This window comes from Anas platyrhynchos, chromosome 16 (assembly GCF_047663525.1).
Source record: "Anas platyrhynchos isolate ZD024472 breed Pekin duck chromosome 16, IASCAAS_PekinDuck_T2T, whole genome shotgun sequence".
Taxonomy (NCBI): Eukaryota; Metazoa; Chordata; class Aves; order Anseriformes; family Anatidae; genus Anas; species Anas platyrhynchos.
In genome coordinates this window covers 11512518-11535262 of record NC_092602.1, presented here as the reverse complement: position 1 = coordinate 11535262, position 22745 = coordinate 11512518, and the positions used below count along the sequence as shown (strand labels likewise).

General features: G+C 49.8%; 1 protein-coding gene and 1 long non-coding RNA gene across 27 annotated transcripts in view; one reads left to right on the top strand and one right to left on the bottom strand.

Annotated features, from left to right (window-relative positions):
* Positions 1-22745, top strand: part of FBRSL1 (fibrosin like 1) — a 519307-nt gene that overhangs the window by 402986 nt on the left and 93576 nt on the right. For 20 of the 26 annotated variants that reach the window (XM_072024428.1, XM_027469944.3, XM_027469934.3 and 17 more), the window contains one exon: positions 19222-19275. The exons of the other annotated variants lie outside the window; for them this stretch is intronic. In XM_072024428.1, coding sequence (XP_071880529.1) covers positions 19222-19275 — 54 coding nt within the window. The remainder of the gene's footprint in view (positions 1-19221; positions 19276-22745) is intronic. 26 annotated transcript variants of the gene reach the window in all.
* On the bottom strand, positions 4426-11181 carry LOC113845327 (uncharacterized). The gene is made up of 3 exons (XR_011803796.1): positions 10736-11181; positions 9727-10140; positions 4426-9441 (listed from the first exon to the last, which is right to left on the bottom strand). It is a non-coding gene; the product is annotated as an uncharacterized lncRNA (long non-coding RNA).

Sequence of the window (22745 nt, the reverse complement as noted above, 5' to 3'; positions counted from 1 at the left end):
CCATTGCACAGGTGAAGGAGACAAAGGGGTTTTAGATGCAGGGTTGGCACTTGCCACAAATATTAAATTTACTCATAGGAGTTTAGATGGCGCAACCGAATAAATCATCAGGATGGAAGAGCCAGATCCTTATGACCATAAAGTAGTGATAATCCCATACTGTAATGTTAATGAGCCTGAGTTTCTCAGGCTTGCCATATGCAACCTCCCTGTTGGCTTTAGTAGACACCACCATATGTGTAGAGGTCCAGAATCAGGCATTTCTCCATTTCCCCCGATGGAAGAGACTCCTTTGTGCAGAGAAAATCTGCGAGTTTGCCTGTAGGTCAAAATAAAAAATAAAAAAAATCCATCAAAGGAGCAAGTTTCCTTCCCTTTGAGCTCACTGGTGCTCTCAGAAGCTCCTCTCATTTACGTCCAAGATGCCAAGCCAGCTCGCGGTGCTCCTGCCTCTCAGTGTGCCGTAGACGCTCAGCATGCCTCGGACTGACGGCGCGAGTTGGGAGCAGATGTTGGCTCCGTGACAGGTCTGTGTCAGCAGCGTGTTTTGATAAGAACAGACTATTCCCAGCTGGTTTCTGAAGAGTTTTTCTCTTTTCCTCTTTCCTCCTCGTGCTTTGAGCCCCTCTCCATCATCCTCAGAGCACACGTTCTGAAAAGATGTGCCCAGCTCTTTTCTTGATGCTACTTAATTTGTTGCATCTCTCATGTTTCAAGACTTTTTTAAAACATTGTCCTTCACAAGGTTGGGAATCCCCCAAATTCAACTTTTCCTTCACTAACTTTCTTCCACGGAAAGAAAGTTTTCTTCACTTTCTTCCACGGAAGAAAGGTCTGTGTTTCTTCCCATCTGGCAAGAGCGCGGAGAGATGCAGTCCCTGCTTAACGTAGCTCAGCCACCAGAAACCCAATAAAAAGCCAGATTTAACCCAGTTAGCTACATCCGCGCCAGGAGCTCTCGGTCAGCAGCCTGGGGCTGAGCTTTGGTGTTGCTCACCTGGCCGTGCTGCGGGAGATGGGCACAGCTGTGCCCAGGTAGCTTCTGCGGTGGGGATCATGTCCAAAGGGGAAGGCGTTCTCTGCCGGGAGCCCAGCAGCGCTGCCAGCCACAGCCTGGCTGTCTGTCGGTGGCTTACTGGCCTCCAAATTAAGGCAGAAGAGGAGGAAGCTTGTGATGTCTCTCTAGATTAAATGTGGGAACTGAAGTTCACCCACCTCTCTTATCTTCCATCAGATTCGGTGCTAGATTAGTGTTAGAAGACAGCTAAATGGCTTGGGAGAATTTTTTATTCCACCTCCGCCTTCATACATCTGCTTACCTGGTTAGTTGTGGTTGAAAAATCCTGCAATCCCTCTTTTAAATATATATGACGTTTCTGCAGCCTTGCCAGCAGGGCAGGAGCTCTCTCTGGGCCCACATTCAGCGAGGATGCTTCAGAAACAGATCAACTGCGAGCCCCCAGCCAGCTTCCAGGCGAGTTATTGAAGCAGTGTGTGGCTGCAAACGGGTTACGTGACCTCTTCATACAAAAATCCAGCCATCTAGAAAACTGGGGGAGAAAGCAGAACCTGTGGACTTGCAGACAAGCCGTGTCTGCCGTGTCCTCCTGGGGAGCTGGGAGCCTGCAGGAGCCGCCCTGGCACAAGTCTTAGCGCTCCTTCCTCACCAGGAGCTTGTTTGTTCGCCTGCTTTCTCCTCCGGCCCTGAGCTCCCTGCAGCAGTTTCCAGGCAAACAGCAGGTCTGGGGACCGTGCTGTAATGGGAAACCTCCGTTTCCCTTTTAACCAGGTCTTCAACCCTGCAAAACAATCAGCCCTTCCCTTCCCGTGGAGAGGCCGCGGTATCTAATCAGGTTTCACTCCTTTGTTGTATCTATTGATCCTCAGCACTGTAAGATGCAAATTGCCATGCCTGACAGGATTCAGGGTGTTTTATCATCAATGGAGAGTAATTATCCTTGGCTGCACCAATATTGGATTGTTAAGCCCCAGGATAATGCACAAGGTAAAGACATTTAGAAGGCAGTCCACCTTGGGGATTTGTGTAAATGTGATGGATAGAGTGAGAGGAGGATAGCTGAATTACAGCCCGCAGGGACCGGCAGCTGCATGGGGGGGGAGCCCTGGTAATCCTCACAGCAGAGATAGCGCTGAGCTTGGTATTGAGACGCAAAGTGCATCCAAAGCTGTAAGTTTCCCTTTCTGTTTAATCCTTGTAATGTGTATATGCTGAAGAAGAAAACATATGCAAGATCTTGAATGGATTCTGTGCGTTTGCAAGACCAGCCAAGTGACTTCTGTTCGTTTATTTATCTAGCCATAATTCGAGCTTTTCTTGTGAGCATATTTCAGAGGCACAAGGGTTTTGGGTGCTTATTTCTTTGTCTGTGGATTCCAATTCAATACTAAGAGCAGAATTATAAATTAATAAGTAGCAGCTACTTTTCTTTTTTGAACATATCTGGTTAACCATTGCATATTCTGCTGGATAAAGCAGTTAAGCTGCCTTAGCTGTGGGGAGGAAACGTGTCAACAGAGCTGCCATGTCAGCTGCCTAATCCTCGACTGATAGCAGCAAACCTGAAAGTAGACTCACGGAAGAAAATCTCTTTTTCCAGAGCTATCCATATGAGCTGGGTCTTATACCTGTCACTTCCTTCTTTAAATCAGCCCGTTTCTGCAGTTGCAAAATAAACAAGACAGAGCTAGAAAAAGGAGTGTTGGTGCCTGAGAACTGCCGACATTAATGTTGAAGGTAGTTTCCAAAGACCATCAGGCTGCAGGTATGACACCGAACTTGCAAGCTGCAAGTTTCTATTAACATTTTGTAATGTTTTCAGTTGCAGTTCCCTTGTCAAACATTTCCTTGTGTTTGACCAAGGCCATGGCTAAGATCAGCCAGCTTGCTTGGCATGCACAGCATGCTTTGCTCTGGCTGAAGCTGCTAAGGACACAGAGGAGTAAATGCCAACAACTGCAGTAAATAGTCCGGGCTTTACCAGCACTGTGCCAGACCCTGCAGCTACGTGCAGCTTCGTGCTGGCAGCGGCGCCCTGTGCTGCCTCGGAGGTGTTCAGGGCCCTGTGCTCCACGGGCATTTTCCTGACAGCCTTCACAAGCACCCCGGGCTGCTTCATCTCACACGTTATTACCAAAGTGTGCAGCAAGCTCCATACCTCCAAACAAGCAGGAGAGGGTTTAGCTCCACAGTCAATTTTAACCGCAGTTTTGAAATAGGAGAAAATTGAGAAAGATTAAGAAAATTGTCTCACATACCCACGCTGTTTGTCATGTTTTAAAAAGGGAGTAAGGCTCGCAGAGCTTGGCACTGCCAAGTCCCAAACACACCGCGTGGGCAGGCGAGTCCGGTGGAAGCCGTGCAAGGGGAGGAATCCGTGCCGTTCCCTTTCTTCTGCCTGTCAAAACAACCCCCGGCAGCCAGGAGGAGTGCCTGTCAAGGAAGAAAAGCGATCAGCAGGAGCTGCTGCTGGCTTTGGCTTCTGCCCCTGCCCTCAGCTGCGGGGGCAGCCCACAGCGTTAGGGTGCCCTCCAGGGCCAAACGAGGTGGCAGTCCTGTTGTCAGCTCCCACCTCACCCCACGTTTTCCCCACAAGGATACAGGTCCCAGAGTCCTGCCCGGGACAGGCGTGTGTTCCTCCACATGAACCCGTTGGACATGGGCAGCCTCGAGTGGAAGCATTCACCGATTTCACCGCGTGCCCGATGGGTTTCTGCCCGTGCTGCAAGGGAGCGATGGGGCTGCTCCGAGCTGCCAGATCCTTCACTGATTTCAGGAAGTGTCCATGCACGTAGGACTTTGTCTTTGGGGCAATATTGCATGTTCCCTCCTCTCCATAGTCCCTCCTTTCTTCCGAGCAGCAGCTCAAACCCGTGCAGTTCTGCAGTGGAAATTTGCCGCGTCCCTCAGAGCTCCCCGGGCTGCAGAGGAGCAGGTTTCTGGCTGGGGCAGAGGCTTCCTCCACCGTGCTGATCTGCTGCTCGGTGAGGACACAGAAGTAGGCCCACACTGAGGTTTCCAGAGATGATCCAAAGACAAAATTCCAAACGCAACGATCCTGGAATTTGGGGAACTCAAACTCTAGACCCCCGGGGTCTGAATATTCATCTGCAGGGCCTGAATCTTAATTAGAGCAAGGCAAAACCCGGGCGAGTGGGCAGTTTCAGCCCTTGGATGGGAGGAGGCTCCAGCCCAAAGCAGAGCTCACAGTGAGCCCTCTCACGTCCCGTGGCGTTGAACCATAGCACAAAGAGTGCGCAACGCCGCCGCTGGTACGGACCTTCTGGTGCAGCACGCCAGTGGGGAATCACGAATACCGCGTGGCAGGCGTGTTAAAATAAAACCATGCGTGCACGCATGGCTGTATTTGCTATATTCCACACGAAAGTAGTTTTTTTTTTTTATTGTGAAAATTGTTAGATTTGATGGCGGTATGTAATTAGTAGTTTGCCAGCAATAATTACAGGGCTGTGCTCCAGAATAAATGATGTAGCATTCCTGTGCATATAATATGGTATACCACAAAATAGGAGTTGGAAAATTGCAACATTGCTGGATCATCATATATCTGACATGTTGAAGGGGTTTTTTTTTGCTCTGATAGTTTATGAAAAATTGTAAGTATGGTGCACTGTGAACCGAAAGACTTTCTTTGTTAAATTAACCACAATTGCAACCACAAATTATGGCTTCACAAACTATAGATTTAAGACTGACTTTTCATAAATAGAGTTTCTTTGTGTTTTAACAAAACATACATAAAAGAATGGAGCTGTACAGTGATGCCAAAGTAGCACTTTGAAAATCATCAGCCCATTCAAGCCTTTGGAATACAATCATAATATTTGTTTAAAGTTTAATATCCAGAAAGGGAATTTACAGAAAACCCATGAGCTTAAGACAGTTCTGATAAAATTTCAGAGTGCCTTAATGAAATAACATCAAGACAGTGACCTTAAAAAGACAGGTTTGTATACATTTGAAACATCTGTTGTCATTTCAATAAATACATTAGTCAGTAAATGACTAGTATCCAAGGTTCTGCAAAATGAAACGTGACAGAAGTATCCTTACATGGATTTTTTTTATACCTATATAGCATGTCCATACTTGCAAAGGACCCAAATCTTTCAGAGTAGGAATTATGCTAGTTACTACCAAAGGTAAATTTGCCCAAAAAGAGTTTTCTCCAATACTGGATGATTGCCACAGACTTCTCCAAGTTTTAAAATATCCTACAGATTATTGGCATGCTCATTTCAATTTTGAAAGGCATACTTTTGGCAGCAGTAAACTAAGGAGGGCCATGTGTTAACATCCTGGTTTAGCAATATGTATTCCCACATGCTAAGCTCTCGTACAAATGCAGTTTTTATTGCTGTTGACTTCAAACAAAGATGCTTTGACATCTAAAGTTGTATATGTTACAGATGCGATGCCTAACCATACTCATGCTGTATATTTTAGGATGAGCTGGCTGTGGTCCCAATTATACAGTCAAGTATAAACACTCCTAGGATACAGGCCCCCATACGGAGAGTCACTTAGCTTTGTTGTGCTGTGTAGTACTGCACTGTAACATCTTGCGTGGCTGATATTTTGTACTCCAGCTCATTTGCACGTTGTTGCTTAACATAATATATAAATAACATATAGGAGCAGGCAGCATCGCTCGTCTCCTGACTTTGAACGTGGAACAAGTATCTGCCATGCGTGGCTTTGTCGCTCCTGATCCCCAGCCCTAGTCTTCCGTCCGGGTTAGCAGACTCTTCACTTCTCTCGTGATACTTTCTCATCGTAAGCTAACAGAGAGAAGGAGGATAATAACTTAGCTAGGAAGCATTTCTAAAAAAAAAGTGTACTTATTGGCCAAAGTCTTTTGTGCAGTGGGCGGTGCTTGGCTGTTCAGTTTCATAGCAATCAGTTCATTTTCTGGGAAAAACATTTGAAAGTTGTGTGAATCTCTCTTCTTCTGCCACCATCCTCAGAAGGAAACCATCATTCTGTTGGATTTCTGCATCCATCCTCACTGGAAAACCGCGCCAGTAAGGGCCAGCTGGGGCTATTTTCTTCTGCCTTCATACGAGCTCCAGGTTTTGTCCTGGCAGCTCCAGCAGCTGGTGCTTGGGCTGGCAGGCAGTAGTGCACCCCCTCCCACACGGATCCATTCACTGCCTGTTTGGCTTACACCTCACCATCAGCAGAAAACCAAAAATGGACCAAAAGCCTCACCATGCCTCTCATTTCATCCAGGAGCAGCTGCCCCTCACCTCCCAGCGGCATCCTCCTCATGCCTGTTTGCAGGCTGCTTGCATGCAGGGCACTGGTTCGTGGGGACCTGGGGACCCCCACGCTGGTGACCACAGCTGGCAGGAGACCAGGACGCAGATCTTGCCCTACGGCATGTAAGCATCGGGCTGATACATCCATGGACAGGTCTCCTCGTGCTCGCGCCCTTCAGAGATAACCAGGTTTGTGCTCCTGTAGCTGCTGGTGTGTGCAGGAGTTCTTGTAATAATAATAATTAGGTGTAAATATTTTGCATCTAATTTCGAAAGGTTACTTCAAAGAAGCGTTTCTTCACATCGCTGCGGATCTTTTCTTCTGTTGAAATACACATTCATGAGTGAAGTGCTGCAATTACAAGGATGTTTAGAGAATCACAAAGGTATTTATTCTTGTCCTGGCTAGTTTATAGTAGCAAAATTGCAAGTGGAAAGGCTAAGAAAATGTATTCTAAAAACAAATGTGTAATTGTTTTGTTGAGAGTTAGAGTCAACAGTGTTTATTCATGAGGCTTCGCTGCCCCAGGCGAGAGCAATCAGACTGGAGGTACCACCTCCTGTATCCTTGTTCTCTTTAATTGGAGCCATAGCCTTGGATGCCCCGAGGCGAAGGGCCGGCTCTAACTGTATTCTGTTCGCTTTATGAACATTTGAAAGCACAGTGGAAAAAAACATTCTTTTGTTTAGACAGTTTCAGGCTTTCCCTCCCTTTTCTGCTTAGCGAGTGAAAATTATATGTCAAAATTAAGCTCTCGAGCTGCTATAGATTTGGCGAGTACCGCAATACCCCGGCAGCCACATCGTTGCGCAGCATGCGTCCATTTTCGGGCCCGGGAGAGGAGCTGGGGGCAGCCGGGGAGCAGAGGGATGCCGAGCTGATGCCGAACTGATGCCGAGCTGCAGCCGAGCTCCTGCTCCTCGCACCGGGGCCGTCGGCAGTGGCAGCAGCAGCTCCAGGTGCCTTGCAGGCAGGCTGCTGCGCCGCACTCCCCCGCCGCGCTCCTTCTCCCAGCGTGCGCATTCTTTTAAAGCAAATCCGAGCATATTTTAACAGTTTCACTGCAAATTCCCGTGCTGCTTCCCTTCTATTTTTAGGCCCTGGCGAGGGTACCTAGCGCATTTACCAGCCTAGAGACAGATTCAATAAAAGATTCAATAAAACTTCTCTCCAGCTTCCTCCCAGCAGAAGCCCAGGTGGGGGCACGCAGAGCAGGAGGCGGCTGGCGTCTCGTTCTGAATCTAGCCCTGAGTTTATCCTAGCTCTTCCTGAGTGTTTTTCTCCTCTCTCCCCTGTAAAACCCTGATTTCCCCATGACATCTTTATGCAACACCGCGGCTAAGTGCTTTCTCCTTCCATTGTCAGGGCTGCTAGCCACGAAATGCTTGAAGCTTTTAGCTTGGAAAGGAGAAGTGTGGCCTGGCGCTGGGTGGGGGAAGAGCCCTCCGTGCAATCGCACGCGCTGGCTGTGCCCGCTCCAGTCGTGTCTCAGGGGAGGGTTTCCACGTGGGGCAGATGCCGCTCGCACAGCCGGTGGCTGTGACGCTGCAGCCCGGAGTCAGAGCCGAGGGAAGCCACCAGCCCCAGCGAGCACCTGGAAGAGATCAGGCAGGCTCGGCCTGCACTCCCTCGTCTGCTCCGGTCCGGCTGCACGCAAGGTGTTTGTGGTCAGCGCCTCCGCATGAGGAGAAAACAAAAGTGCTCCCCATCCGGGCTTCGTTTTCACGTCGCGCCACTGGGACGCCTGGCCCTGCTCTGGGAGGAGTTTAAGCGTGCACCGCCGGCGTGCGTCGCCTTGGTTTGTATGTCCCCAGTTTCTCAGCTGTCCTCCAGAGCTGAGAAATTCACCACGTAAACCTCCGGGATGGCACCCTGCGTGCACCCCGTGGCCATCAGCCCCGGCCTCTTTGCAGGGCTGCCACTGATGCAGCTTTGCATTTCTTCCGGCCGCTTCAAGGCACCTCTGGTTTACCAGATTCACTTTCCTGGGCTCTCATGCCAGTTGTATCTCCCCGGCAGCAAATACCAAGGCTTCAAAAGGCATCTGTTTATTCACTTATTTCATGTGGCTGGCGAGGTTGAAGAGCTATCCCTGGATGATATTGATTCTAGTGAGGAGTATGTCATAGCTCTGGAGACTTTATCTAAATAATCACATGCTTACACACGTGCTTTTCAGAGTGCCGTTTTCAGATTGGAGTTATTAGATTTCAACTTCTGGTCTTCTTAGGAAAACACCTCCCCTTGAACCGGGGCTCACTGCCCCTTATCCAGGGCTGCGCGGCCGATTCCCAGTGGGCCGGGGGGTGCTGCACGCAGGGACAGCGGGGTGCGGGGCTTTCCCACCAGGAGTATTTGTTTAAATGCAGCAAGTCCTTTCTCCAGCGTCGTCTTCGCAAAATGCGGAGGGGTGAGCCTTTTGATGTTTGTATTTACAGTGTTTTCACATCTGGATGTCATTTGTGACACAGCCTCTCCTCCTTTTTCTATCCCCGTGTCTTCCTGTAAAACCCGCTCTGAACATAGGAGCTCATGTGGCTTTAATGTGCAGTAGTCGGGCAATGTATTTAGCAGGCCTGTAGCAGGCCAATAAAGAGGTACCTTGGGTCACGCTGTGCACTCTTGTAAATTTATCCCGAATTAACCCTGACTGGCATCCAGCTCCCCCGCTGCACATACAGATGTGCGCTCCCCCCAGCCGGTTCACGAGAAGCGGTGCCGTAAATCCACAAACCCCGGTGACCCGGGGTCTGTGCCGAGGGCCTGGGGACGCCCGTGCTGCAGGGCCCGGTGAGCCGTGGCGGTGGCTGGCTGCTTCCCTGCAGGGAGCCCAGCGCCGTGGTGCCATGGAGAGGCAGCCCCGTCCCCGCACAGAAATCCTCGTGGTGTTGCAAGAGGTGGTGCTCTTCCAGGAGATCCGGCCTCCGGTGCAAATCCTGCGTGGGGCTCTCCGGCCGTGAAAGCGGTTTGAACATCCCCGTCCAACAGGTTTCTTCGGGTTTCTTTGCGTTAATGCGGCTCCCTCCTTTAAAATGCAAACGTGGGCATGGCAGAGCAGGCTCCCTCGCCGCCTTTACGTGCGGAGGAGCGCAGGGGAAGGCGATCAGTCAGAGCAGAGCAGCCGGCGCGTCGCTGCAGCCCTGCAGTCAGCCAGGATGCAGAAGGGAAAACACACCCATCAATTTCTAAATGTCAGCAGAGATCCCCTGGAAATTATTTATTGCGTCTGCTGTCGTATTTAATGATTTAACAATATACTAATAATCATAATATATTAACTTGGTGTAGTGATATACCAATCAATATAAAATAATGAACACGTCCAATGGGTTTAATAGTATACAGATGTTTACTGCCTTTCTCCCGGAAGATTTTCAGATAATTTCTCAAGGCCAGATGAAACCCGCGCTCGGTCGCTGCCCTACCTGCGAGGCAGCTGCAGCAGGGGGGCCCTGCGGGCTGCAGGGTGGCGGAGCGGTGCTGAGCAGTGCGGGGCAGTGCAGGGCAGGGCAGTGGCTCCAGCGCATCGCAGGCTCATGGGGGGCCGTGAGCGGCTGCGCGGGGGCTGCCCCCGTGCCCATGAATCACGTTTACTGCGGCGGGGACTAACCAGGCGTGTCAGGCAGCCGGGACTGCCGGCCCCCGTGGCCATTGATTAACCATTTATTAAAGCCCCCATGAATCACTCCGCCGGTAATTATACTTTAAATGTACCTACTAACAACTGTTTTGCACCGCGGAGGTTAATCACGATGAAGCGTTTCCTCCGCTTGCCTCTTCTCCCACCGCCGCCAGCCAAATCCCCCCGGGTGCAGCTCGGGGACACGCAGCGCTGTGCCCTGAGAAACAAGGAGGGATCCAGCCTCGCACAGCAGCTGGGTGGGGAGGGAAGCACACGGGCACACATGGACCGTGCACGTGTGCGTGCAGATGGCATGAGCGCACACCCCGTGCACACTCAGGCCGTGTGCATGCACACACCCACATGCAGAGGGCACACACGCAGCGTGCCACAGGATGCACCCATGGATGCCCAGAACTGGTGGTGTGCGTGCACACACACAGACCATGCACAAACACAGACCATGCACACACATGTACAGACCACACACACATGCAGACAATGCACAGACATGCACAGACCATGCACACACACGTGCAAACCATGTGTGCATATGTGCAACCCACGTGCAGCCCATGCATGCACATGCGTGCAGACCATGCACACACACAGTCTGTGCGTAATCACACAGACCGTGCACAACCATGCACAAGCGCATGGACCATGCACACACACACACACACACAGACCATGCACAAGCATAGACCATGCACACACACACACACACAGACTGTGCACACACATGCAGTCCATGCACATGCACATACCATGCATACACACACACACACACACACACACGTGCACGCGCACACCTGCGCGCACCCTCCCGCGGCGCGCGCGCACCCCCCAGGCGGGGCGGGGCGGGGCGGGCGGGCACGCGCAAGCGGAGCCTGTCCTGTCCTGTCCTGTCCTGTCCTGTCCTGTCCTGTCCTGTCCTGTCCTGTCCTGTCCTGTCCTCTCCTCCCCTCTCTTCTCCCGGCCGCTCCGTTCCGCTCCGTTCCGTTCCGCTCCGCTCCGCGCCGCTCGGTGCCGCTCGGCGCCTCGGCGCTGGATTGGCGGGGCCTGGCGTTGGGCAGGGCCGTGCCGGGCGGGGCGGGGCGGGGCGGGGCGGGCGGAGCAGCGTCCGCCGAGGAGCGGCCGAGGAGCGGCAGCGGCGGCGCCGCGCGGAGCCGAGCGGGGGCCGGTGCGGGGCGGGCTCGGGCTCGGGGCGGCGCTGCCCGGCCGGGAGCTGGTGGCGGCCGCCGGGCCCTGAGCCGCGGGGAGCGCCGCTGCGAGACCCCATGGGGCCGGGGCTGGCCGCGGGGCCGCTCGTGTGGGGTGCGCGGGCTCCTCTCACGCCTCGTCGGACGCCGGCCGGAGCCGCCCGGGTCGCTGCTGTGCTGCTGGTGCCGCGTGCTGGGCCGGGCTTTTAGCCCTTTTTTTATTTTTTTCGGGGTGATTTTGGGGGTTTTTGGTGTGTTTTTTTTGTCGTCGTTTCTTCTGCTCGTTCCCCGCCGCGCCCGCGGGTGATGGCCCCGTAGCGGCGTCTGCCCGGGGAGGCTCCGGGGCGAAGGAGCCGCAAACTTTGAGCCGCGAGTAAAAAAGGAAAAAACAAAGGAAAGGAAAAGACAAAAAGGAAAAGGAGGAGAAAAAAAAAAAAAAAAGAAAGGAGGAAAAAAAAAAAAAAGAAGAAGAAAAGGAAAAAAACAAAAAGAGGGGAAAAAAGGAAAAGAGAAGAAAAAAAAATCCCCGGAGCGGAGCTGCCCGCGGCCCGCAGCGAACAAAAGCCCCCGGAGGATTGCGGCGGAGGAGCCGGGCGGGACCCCCGGGGCAGCTCCGGGCCGGGCCCCGCCTCGTGCCGCTGCCGCCGGGGGGGCCCCGGGGCTCGGCATGGTGCGGGCGGCGCGGTGAGTACCGGGGGGGGAACGGGGCTCGGTGCCCTCGGCTCGGCCCCGCGGTTCGGTGCCGGCGCTGGGCTGCGGGCGGGGGGCGGCGTGCGGTTTGTGTCCGTCTGTCTGTGTGTGTGTGTGTGTGTGTCTGGGGGGTGCAGCCCCCCCTCCCCTCCCCTTCCCTTTTTGTCTCTTTCGGGGCCGCGGTTTGATTTTTCCGGCCGCCGCTGCCTTATTTCGAGGGCCCCTCCTCGGGTTTAGAGAGGGGAAAATAAAACAAAAAAAAAAAAAAGCAGAAGCGGTAACAGCGAGGAGCCGCCGGGATGCGGGCAGCTCTGCCCCCCCCCTTTCCACGCATTCCTCCGCTGCAGCCGCATCCCTCCGGGCAAAGCCCCCCGGGGGGGTCCCGGTGCTGCGGGGTGGGAGCCCCGGGAGCCCCCTGCCCCAGCCCCCCCCCGGGCACAAAGGGGCCGAGTTGTGGAGCGGGGCTGGGGGCAGCCCCCCCACACCTCCTGCACCTCTACACCGCCTGCTTGGCCCCAAAGGGGGGATTTAATCCCGTTAAGAAATTAAAGCTTGTGGGTTTAGGAGTGACAAATTTCGGGGGGGGGGGCGCTGAAGTCGGGTTTCCAGGTCAGTGGTTAATTGAGGCTGGCTCCGGAGAAGGGCTCCGAAATAAGGCGAGGGCAGAGGGAAGGGAAGCGGGAGCGCTGGAAATGGCCAAGGCTTGTTCATCTCGATGGAATTTAAAATGTTTTTTAGGCTTGCAAAATCTTCTTGAAGTTGCGCATTTATCTCACGAGGCTGCTCGCTAGCTAATCTCCTCAATGCGTGTCCTGATTTTTTGGTAACATTACAGTATCTGAGGTCCTTTTAACCTAATTTTGTAACGAAGATAATTTCTTGTTATGTAAGTTACTGTTCGGAACGATTGCTTTGGGTCTCGGAGGCTGTCCTTAGCCGGTCTCCCCTGTGCAGTGGAAGCTGGGATTATTTACTTCGTTATCAATTCTGGGAAGAAACTCTGCCTCAACTGGAAAGGGCTGCTGAGGAATTACAGGAAAATAGTCTTCCCATTCTTATGTCTAGGGGAGTTAAATCTCCGGTCATCCCCGATCAGAATTGACTTCAGAGGTTTATGTTTATGCATAAATCGGATTTTCCCCACATGCGGACTTACAAGGACGAGCCGCTTGATTTGTACGCGCGGCATTAACTTCCTCCAAGCGGGAGACTTCTGGTGCTCTCCAAGAATTCTCCCCCGGTGACAGCAGCCTCCCTCCTGCCCGGCCCTGCAGCCCAGAGGTGCCGGCTCGGACTGCCCGACTTCCCTTCCAGCGGAGATGAACGGCACGGAACAAAGACGGCAGTGTGCTGCTCGGCTCCATCCAGCTTTTCCACCAGCAGAGCGTGATTTATTTTTTTTTATTTCATTCTGTTTGGCAGGTGGGCTATTCTGAGTGAAACCTTAAGCCTTGTTTATCAGAGAGGGTCAGCTTGTGCTCATAAACAAACAGTAGGCTGGCGAACGAGCGAAATATATCCGCGTGTTATTCTATCGGGACGTGCAGTCATCTGTTGGAACCCATGGCCTGTGCTGGCCAAATCGAACGGCAGCGTCAAAAGCAGCTCTGGTATTTTTAAGTTAAAATAGGGATCGGAGTGTGCTTTGAATTCCGTTGATAAACTGCATGCATTTAGCAGTTGGTATTTATTCTGCAGGAACACCGAGATGTGAAGTGTTAACTTCCCAGAGAGGGTCCAAACCCTAGCCTTTGCTGGTGTTGCTTTTTAAACTGAGAGCTGCTGAGGTATTTAATGGTGCGGATGTTGACAAAAGTGCCCATGGAAAGGGCTGCATTCTTCAGTGAGCTGCTCCGTGCTGTGTGGTACTTTCTGGAGAGCACAGATGTAGATGTCATTTTCTGCCTTAAATCTTTTTTTTTCCTTCTGTGACTCCCAGCATCCTTGTGTCGAGTGACCCATAATAACTAGGGGTTGTGGTGCGTGGTTATATTTGAATGTGAAGCACTCTTTTTTGAAGCAATTACAGAAGATTCAGTGAAGTAAAATTATTTGTGTCATCAGAATAAGAAATGCAGGCTGCTTAATTTTAATGACTTTATGAATTTACAAGATCTGAAGTCAGGCAGGTAGGTGAATGCATTGCTCCTCGCTTAATAGCACGTTTGAGCAGAGGTTGGTGTTCTGCATCAGAAATGGAAATTTTAGGGTTTCTTGCAGTCTTTCATCCTTCTGAATAAAGATGGGAATAGTGAACCAGGTAAAGAAACATATGGTTTTACCAGAAATGATTTCCTAGACTGATCAATTACTAGGAGATGTAATGAGAAACGCGCTCCTTAGGGAGAGGCAGGAGGAATTGCCATTACATAATATCCCTCGGGAGAATTCCTGTATCGCGTAATGAGGTTGGTGATGGAGCATTTGGGGAAAATGCCTTTGGATAAGAATTAGTTCTTCAGATTTCCATAAGCAAAACATATTACTGAAAAATAGGCTTGTTAAAAGTAGTGCTGGTATGTAAGTAGGTGGGTGCTTTGCCTCCTCACACGTTTCTTTTGTTCTGATAATTATTGTGTAAGAGATTAGGTAACCGTGCGATTAAAACTTCCACAGAAGATGAGATTCAAGTCAATTTTGTTCTGTATTTAACACCACGGTAAAACATTAAGGGCTCGTGCTCTGTCCTAGGCTTCATTGCATTGTTGGTGCTTATCTGCTGAAGGTCCTAAAGCAAAGCAAATCTCAAGCCTTCGTGGTGTAAACACAGATTCTCTCGTCCTCCTGTCAGTGAAAGTGAAATACCCAGCAATGCATGGATGTGATCTCGTGGATTTCATCAACCCAGGTGGCTGGAGACGTGCTTCCAGAGTCCCTGTGCTCTCCCTGGGACTGCCTCAGAGCTGACTTTGAGCTGGAGAAGAAAGCGCCTGTTAAAAATTACTGAAGTCTGTCCTTACACTTTTAGTAGCAGTTGCCTGCACCAGGAAAATAATTAATTTCCCCACACCTGCCCTTCCCACTTCAGCATTTTTTACGTTCAGAGCCCAGCGAGAGCTTTCAGCCTTCAGGACCTGAGCACGGAGCTACCTGGAAGTGCCTGCTCCCGCGCGGACCGCGAGGTGTGAAAACCAACAGAGGGAAGGGGTGAAAAACCTTCACACCTCTGTCACTGCTGGGGAATTTGCCTAATTTGAGCTGCTCATTTGCAATCTGTGTGCCGCTGATCCTGGTAACGTTTCAGATGGCTCGTCCAGCTTTTTTCCCCCGGAGTTACAAATGTGCTGCGGCTTTGCCGAGTGCTTGCAGCGCGGTTGGCGGCTGCCACCAGCCGAGGTGGTGCAGTGACCCCTGATGGCGGCTCTGGTAACTGAGGCCGCGTTGCTCCAACTATTTTTAGGAAGTTAAAGGTGCAATGGCTGTTTTGAAGTCCAGGCCCCCTATTTCAGCTTTTCATTGATAATATTTTGTAGTATTTTGTGTGCCACCGTGTGGCTGCTGGGGCACACTGCAGTTAGCGAGGTAGGGCTCGGTTTCTCGGGACAGTCAGGGCCTGAGGGGTGTCTGGGTGCTTTTATTTCGGCTCAGCTCAGTCCCAGTGCCCGGTTCTGGTTCAGCAGGCTGTGAGATGCCCAGGGTTGGAAACGTGCCCCAGAGCGGTGGCAGCGTACTGCGAACCCCTGCGGGGCTCTCTGGGTTTGTGGCAGGGCTTGGCTGTCAGGAAGGTGGAAGGCAGCGCTGGCATGAAGTGCTGAGAGACTGCATAAAGGAACTCGGTGTTTGTGTCCAATGGAAAAGGTCGGCATCAAAGAAACTGGAAGTACTTTGATACTGGTGGAAGGGCTCGATGGCAGCTGGTGATGCTAGGGCAGTGATCTTCCTTGCTGCCCTGACTCGTTCCCCCCCAGAGCTTCACAGGTGCCTGCGTTATCCATCTCCTGGGCACGTCACGGCTCAAGAGCTTCCCTTGAGGTAGCCACGGACACTCGGGGTGGTAGGAGTGGGAGCCTGCAATCGCTGGCTCGTCCCAACTTCAGCTAGGACGGGGCTGTTGGCTTGGACGTGGGACAGTCGGTTCCTCACAGCACCCATTTGGCTTACCCAGCTGCACTGAAAGGGCTGAAGCTAAATAAAAGGCGTCACTCTGATGCTGTAAAGATAAGCCTTGCTTTCTGGTGGGTGGGAAGTGAGGAGCTGGAGTTCACGTGAAGGCACCATTTCAGGGTGGCTGCTTGTGGTGTTACCGGAGATACTTCTGGCTTGCCTATAAAATGGGATTTAAAAAGTACATATTCTGAAAGTACTTAGCCTAGCTGATATTCTTGTGGAAAATGTAGTTACTTTGCAGGGCAATCTGTAATGAGGCTCTTCATCTGCGATTAAAGCAAGCAGGGCGAGTTTGCCATAATGTTTTTTGGGGGGGAGAATGGCATCTGTACATGGATGCTGTTCTGCAGCAGTTGCTATACCAAAGGAAAATCAGCAACATGATGGGTATAAACCTTTTTTTTCTTTCCCCTGTGCAATAATCAACAATGAGAAATGTATATGCTGTTAAGATCCTTGCTCCAGAGTTGTTGGGTGTAAAGCTCCAGGGTAGTCTGCCTTCAAAATGGTTGGAAATCCTTCCTAACTATCTCTGTAACGCATACCTTGTATCTCCCCGGATGATTGGCTCTCTAGCAAAGCCTTCCGTAGAGGGTGTACTGTAATCCTTTTATGTTACTTCTTCAGTGCAGATTACGCAGCAAGAAATAATTAGGAGATTAATTTTCACCTGTCACTGCCAATAATAGATAACCTTGATACAGTGACAGGGCTAGGAATTTGGGGAATGGAAAAGCGTTTAACCCTGTAGCGATTGCTGCAGGGACCAGGCAGAAAATGGTTGCCAGAACATGACCTCCCTGCTTGCTGTTGGGAAGGCGAAGGGATGTGCTCGTCTCTCAGCCTCCTCGTCTGCTGCCAGCGCTGTGCCGTACCCCGAGCGTGCTGGGCGAGACCCGCTCTGTGCCGCACGCGCCTCGTGCTAATCAGCCAGGAGCAGACGTTGGAGACCTTTGTAGCCCAGTCTTTTAATTCAAATGCGGTTCTGTTGCTTTTCATGATTTCAATTCCCAACCTGGCTGGCGTTCCTAGGCTGCTAGGGAAAGGAACAAACTAATGAAGATGGCTTCATTAGGCAGCGTGCAATTTCGCCTTCGCCTCTCTGCAACAAATGCAGCTGAAAAAACATCCCAGAAGTAGCTGTGCTTCTGGTCTTCAGAGAAAGCAGGGCTGAGGTGTTTCTGCTCCCTATCAAAATTAATTACTAGCTCACATCAGGTGAGCTTAAAAATGTAGCCTGTGCTGCAAGGCAGTGAAGGTAAATGGAAAGGGGAAAAAAGCTACCCTTCCCCCTCTGCTGCTGTTTTATTTTTTTCCTTTTGTGCTGAAGTTTAAATCTACAATCTGTTGAAAATGTAATGGGAAACCAGCCTACAGAAAATGCCATTATTCATATCATCCTGAGCTCATTTATTTTATCTGCAATAGTAATGATAAGACAGGCTGCTTGGCAATGCTGATAAGCTGAGAAATATCTTAGAGCTATTTGTAAAAGTTAAAGCAGATCTTGGTACTGAGAGATAGGGAAACTGATGAGCCTTTGGGCAATCTGCAGAGCTGAAAGCTAATAAAGATTTTAATAGGAAGGCCTCATTAGGATTAGGGAGAAGATCTATTATCTGGGATTTACACAACACAAATGGTGGGGCAACTTTAATTTTTGCTTTTTTGTTCATTAAATACTATTGCTGAACGTGAAGCCTTTTAACTGCGATTGGGATCTCTTTGTATGAGCGAGGAACCATCGCCAGCTGTTGGCTGAGCAAAGGCAGAAGGGCAGGTTGTGTGGGAATGCGTTCGCCACACGAGTGATGGCAGAAAACCATCATGTTCGGGGGCTGGTCACTTCTTGCAGGTGCAGAAATAAAGCTGATAGCAGGTGTCTGGGTGGGAGCTGGTAGCTGCCGTGTGCCTTTTGTGCTGAGAATGGTATTTCTAATCTTCGGGCCCTGAAGAACATCGTCAGGAAGAAGTTGTCTCTTTGCTGTTGTGCTGATGCTCTTGGCAGTGAGGCTGAAGCAGCATCACTGGGTGGTCAGCTCGTCTGCCCCGGTGGGGTGCCCACTCTGGGTCCCACACTGGTGGCTGTCCTATTTGTGATCGTACAGACAAAACCAGTTTGGTGCAGGAGCTGCCTCCAGTGTAGCTGGAGTTGGGATGGTAGGAGTACCAGGCCACCAGTGGGCTGAGTGGTTCCCTACCCTCAGTTTTACGACAGGACTGACTTGAGCACCATTTGCATTCTCATGCTGGAGTTGTACAAAACATTCACGTTTTGAGGACCCTTGGTGTGTGCGAACACACATAGCGTGGTACATACAGTGCACATCAGATGCTGAAAGAGCATTAGTTTGCCCAGGGTTTACAGATGTATTTCATATTTGTTCTCAAAGACCATGTGAACCATTTTTTTGTGGTTGAACTGGATTGTAAAGCAGGAGAAGCCACACAGGGACGGACGTTCTTTGGTTTGCGTCTGAGGTCCAAGCCCTGTTGTAACCTGACTCTGCTAACCTACTGCTCAAACCACTTCTGCGCACAGCTGAGGAAATGAAGTTGAACCTCTCATGAAGATGAAGGGTTTGGTTAGGTGATGTCCATGCTGTTTATGCAGCACGTGTGTGATCTCAGCAGTGCTTGGATGCTGTCCACGGGCAAAGGCGGTGTCTTCCTTGCATGGAGCACTGTGGGTTACAGGAGCCTCGGCATCTGTTCCACTCTCATAGCACAGGCCGGCTCCTCTCCTGCTGCTGATAAAATAACTCTAGTGGTAACTACGTTGCTCCATGGAAGAGTAGTGTTTGGGAAGTGTTCTTGTATTTTCAGTTGTCTGTAGCATGATGTAGTAGCTGAAAACCAAAAGGGAGTGCAGCACCATGAGCAAAAAAGCAGTGTATTCCAGCCTGTCCGTCAGGATCCAGTGGTTTCAACCCATGGTTTCACAGGGTCTGCAGGAGAAGTTATAATGATAGATGCAAATCCAAACACTCCATCTTCCCTGGGCACAAGGAATGCAGGTGGCATCCCCCTGGTGCCCTCAGCAGCGTGAGGGCAGGCAGGCAGGGCTGGGAGGACAGCACCCAGCACCTACTGCTGAGGACGAATGTTTCCCACACTTGGCTGCTGTCTGTTCATTGCTGCTCGTTGGTAACAAAGCACAGTTGATGTCAGCAAAACCGCATGGCCTCGTAAAGAACTAGCGCTATTTGCACGTAACATGTTGCTCCAGCAAGGCTGCCATTTGAGACGTTTCTAATATTTACGTTTGATATGAATGAAACTTTTTGTTTTGTCTGTAGACCTCAACGGAACTGGAGCTGACTCGTATCAGGAGTGCCTTGATAACAAGCAAGGTATGAGATCAAGTCTCTCCAACACGGGCACTTGGGACTGATTTAGCTTGATTTCTTGCAGCTGAATTGGTTGCTGTCTCTGTCTCTTGCTCTCTGTCTCCCCTTTTTTGCTTTTTTTTTCTTTTGCTGTCTCCAAGCCAATTCACCGTTAGCAGTTCCATGTCGGTTAACCTGTTAGCAGGGTCTCATTATGCATTTGTGCTAAGCCTTCTCATTTCTAGCACCCCAATTCTTCTGTTACTCAGGGAGAAAGTGGGAAAATTGTAAAGCAACAAATAGCATGTGCACTCGCTTGCAGTTGTCTTCTTCCTTGCCCAGCTAAGCAGAAGAGTTGAGTTAAGGGAAGGCACGTGCTAGGCTGGGTTACCTAAATGCCAGACATCCTGTGATAATTTGTGTGCTGACATACTCATTCAGACTCGTCCAGCCTGCTGTCTTCTCCTGTGGCAAAGTTGATAAGAACTGGAAAAGCCTCTTGTGGTTTACCAGGGAGTGGTGAGGGCGGGGGAGGAATCTGTTGGCCTCTTGCTCAGAGCTTGGAAAGAAGAGGCACAGCAGTAGAAATGAAAATTGTAGGAGTGTCTCAGAAGCAGGACCCAACAGCGAGGTCACTGATTCTGTGTTTGGACAAAGTGTTGGTGCATGGTGTTCTCCTCAGATGTCCTCTGTGAGAGCTGCCATCAGGAGTGCTACTCCATCACCATAACCATGCCAAGTTGAACCTTCTGTTAATCAGAGAAAACAAGCACCCGTCAGTCCAGAATTTCATTCGCTGTAGGCTACAGCAGAGATAAGGGGGAAGACTTATCCTAACCAGGTTATAGGCATCAGTTACGTGCCAGGCTTCTGTACTGCAGTTGATGCAGGTCTGTGACAGTAGCTAAAACGATCATTTGCTGAAATCCTGACCCTTCTTGCATAATTTTATGAAGTAATACCTAGAAACACAAAAAAACCTCTCTCAATCTTGTTTCTTTGTCGGGTTTAATTTTCCACCAGTGTCTTCACTATCAGTACCCATCAATCAGTGTTACGTGTGCTTCAAGTCAAGCTGCTGTGAAGTGCATCCCCTCCAGCTGCTGTTGGTTTTGGGGTGGCGTTATTTGGGGCTTGTGGGTTTTTGCTTCTTTAAAAAAAAAAAAAGCTATCTCAGGTGACTTTTGCACTCATCTGTTTTCACTCTTTTCTCTACCAATTGTAGCTAATACCTAATCATTGCTATGCTTTCATTTCAGAAGTTACAGCTGGGAGATTAATATGTAAGAACTGTAATCAGTAATGGCTTCTTGATTAGATTAAGTTTAAGTCTTCCAGACCAGTGTAATTCAGGATGCTCTGCAGAAAGATAGGTTGTTTTTCAGGAGAGTGTTTTTTTCTTCTGTTGAAGTGTTTCTGGTTGGCTGGGGGGATTTGTTCCATTTGACACTTTGTAGAAAGTAACCGAGTTTCAGCTTTTTTATAAAAGATCCAGCATTCTCACTTTTTGAAACCAGTTGCAGCCCCTTTGATGTCCTTGTTACCCTGGCTTATCTGACAGCTGGTATTAAACGGTGTGACACCCATCACTTTCATTTGTATGTCTATACCATAGATTTTTCTTTTCTTTTCCTTTTTTTTTTTTTTATGCAGTTTCTTTTGACATCACTGTTAACCTTAGAACAAGCTGTATCGTTATAAGCACTTCCATTCCAGCATGAATTGGCTCTGGTTTGGGTAATTTACCATGTCTATGCTACATCATCGTGTTTAAATCAGAAACCTTTAAGAATAGAGGTTTTAAAGGTAAAAGTATGCACAGCAACATGTAGTCAGTCTCTCACTGTCTGACGTGCATTATATTTTGTGAGCATGGAGTAGATTTGAATCTGCCATTTGCAAGAATTTACAGAATGTAAAATATATAGCTGACGGTGGGCCTGTGATTCTGGTTGCTTTCAGTTAGGTTCAGAACAAAACAATGCCAGTGGTTGAAAGTAGCAGTGGCTCTTTAAAAGTATTAAATCTTCAAGCTATGTGAAATGCAATTGCCATGGCTTTTTTATAACAGCGTGCTTGTCTCCTAGAAATTATGCTATAATGAGGTTTGGTTTATATATTTTACCCTTTTCCTCATTAAAGTGCTATCTCTCAGAAGAAGCGCTTTGTGTCTTGAAATACTGCGCGGTTAAAATGAAGGCAGGTTTATAAGGATTTAATGTACTTGGGAGCCAAGGTTTTGCAGCTTTATGGCAAAGATGTTTTAACAAAGGACTTTATGGTAAGGGTGTGCTGTATTTTAGGCAGGCAGTTGTTCAGGAGAAGATTTTCAGAGTGAGCACATCACGGCAGCAAGGAGAAATTCTGAGGGAAGCAGGCCTCTGATATCTCGCCATGGTCTTAGCTAATGTTGGGTCGTAATTTGTAGCAATTTCAAGCCCTGATTACTTTATCTCTTGGCTCAAAAAAGACAAGAGCGTTACATTACATCATGTGACACCACAATTGGGTAATTTGGGTTTCTCATTTTAGTGCTCAAAGACAGGGTACTGGAGAGCAGGCCTGCGTCAGCCACAGGTGGGATTCGGAGCTTCTCAGGACAAACCCTGTTCTGTTTTTTATTCAGCCTTTTATCTCCAACATTCAGTGTTAGAATCATGTCCTAAAAGCAAGACTTTCTGAGCTTTTTGGTGGTTTGGAAGTGAGGAGGGCAGCAGTTGGGAGCAGTTACCCCTCCACTCAGTTGGAAAGCGTGTCCTGGACCTGTCTGCTTCGCTGGGGTACACTTAATGCCCTGTGGTTTCCTGATAGCCGGGGGTTCTGCCACAGAAAACAGGTATAAAATTACAACCAGGCACTTTCGTCTCTGGAGCTTCTCAATAAGAACTCACTGTTAAATAAAAACTTATGTTTTAAAGGTTAGGCAATGAAAAGCGCTTAGCTAGGGCCTTGGAGGCAGCCAGGAGCGTCAGGAGATGTAACCTCACATCCTTGGCACGGCGTGTGGAGCATCGGTCTTGCTTGGGTTACATTGGGACTTTGAATCTGAATATTCTAGGTCATCATCTGTAGCACCTGATCTCACCCCAGGAGAACTGTGGATTATGTTGCTTCAGAGGTCTTCTCTCAATCCCCCTGCCCTCGGGTGGGGTGGCGATGGGCATTCTGCTTGCTCAGCTCTGGCTTTCCCAAGCAGAGCTACTGATCCCTGCGGGGGGAACCTGATACCTTTCACCTTCCCAACTTCCTCCTTCCTGCGGAGTAGCATGGTTCTGTATTATTTCCCCACAGATCAGTTAGTTGATGTTTTTCCAAGACAAATGTGTTTTCATTTTCCCAATGGCAATATTGATGTCCTCATTCTCTTTGTATGTCTTCTCTGATATTTTACACCACCTCCTGAATTCAGTGCCACTTACTGATTTTGTTAGCTCACCTCTGGAGGGAGTACAGATGGAATTGGGAGCACCTCTGGGTGGCAAGGACAGAGGGTG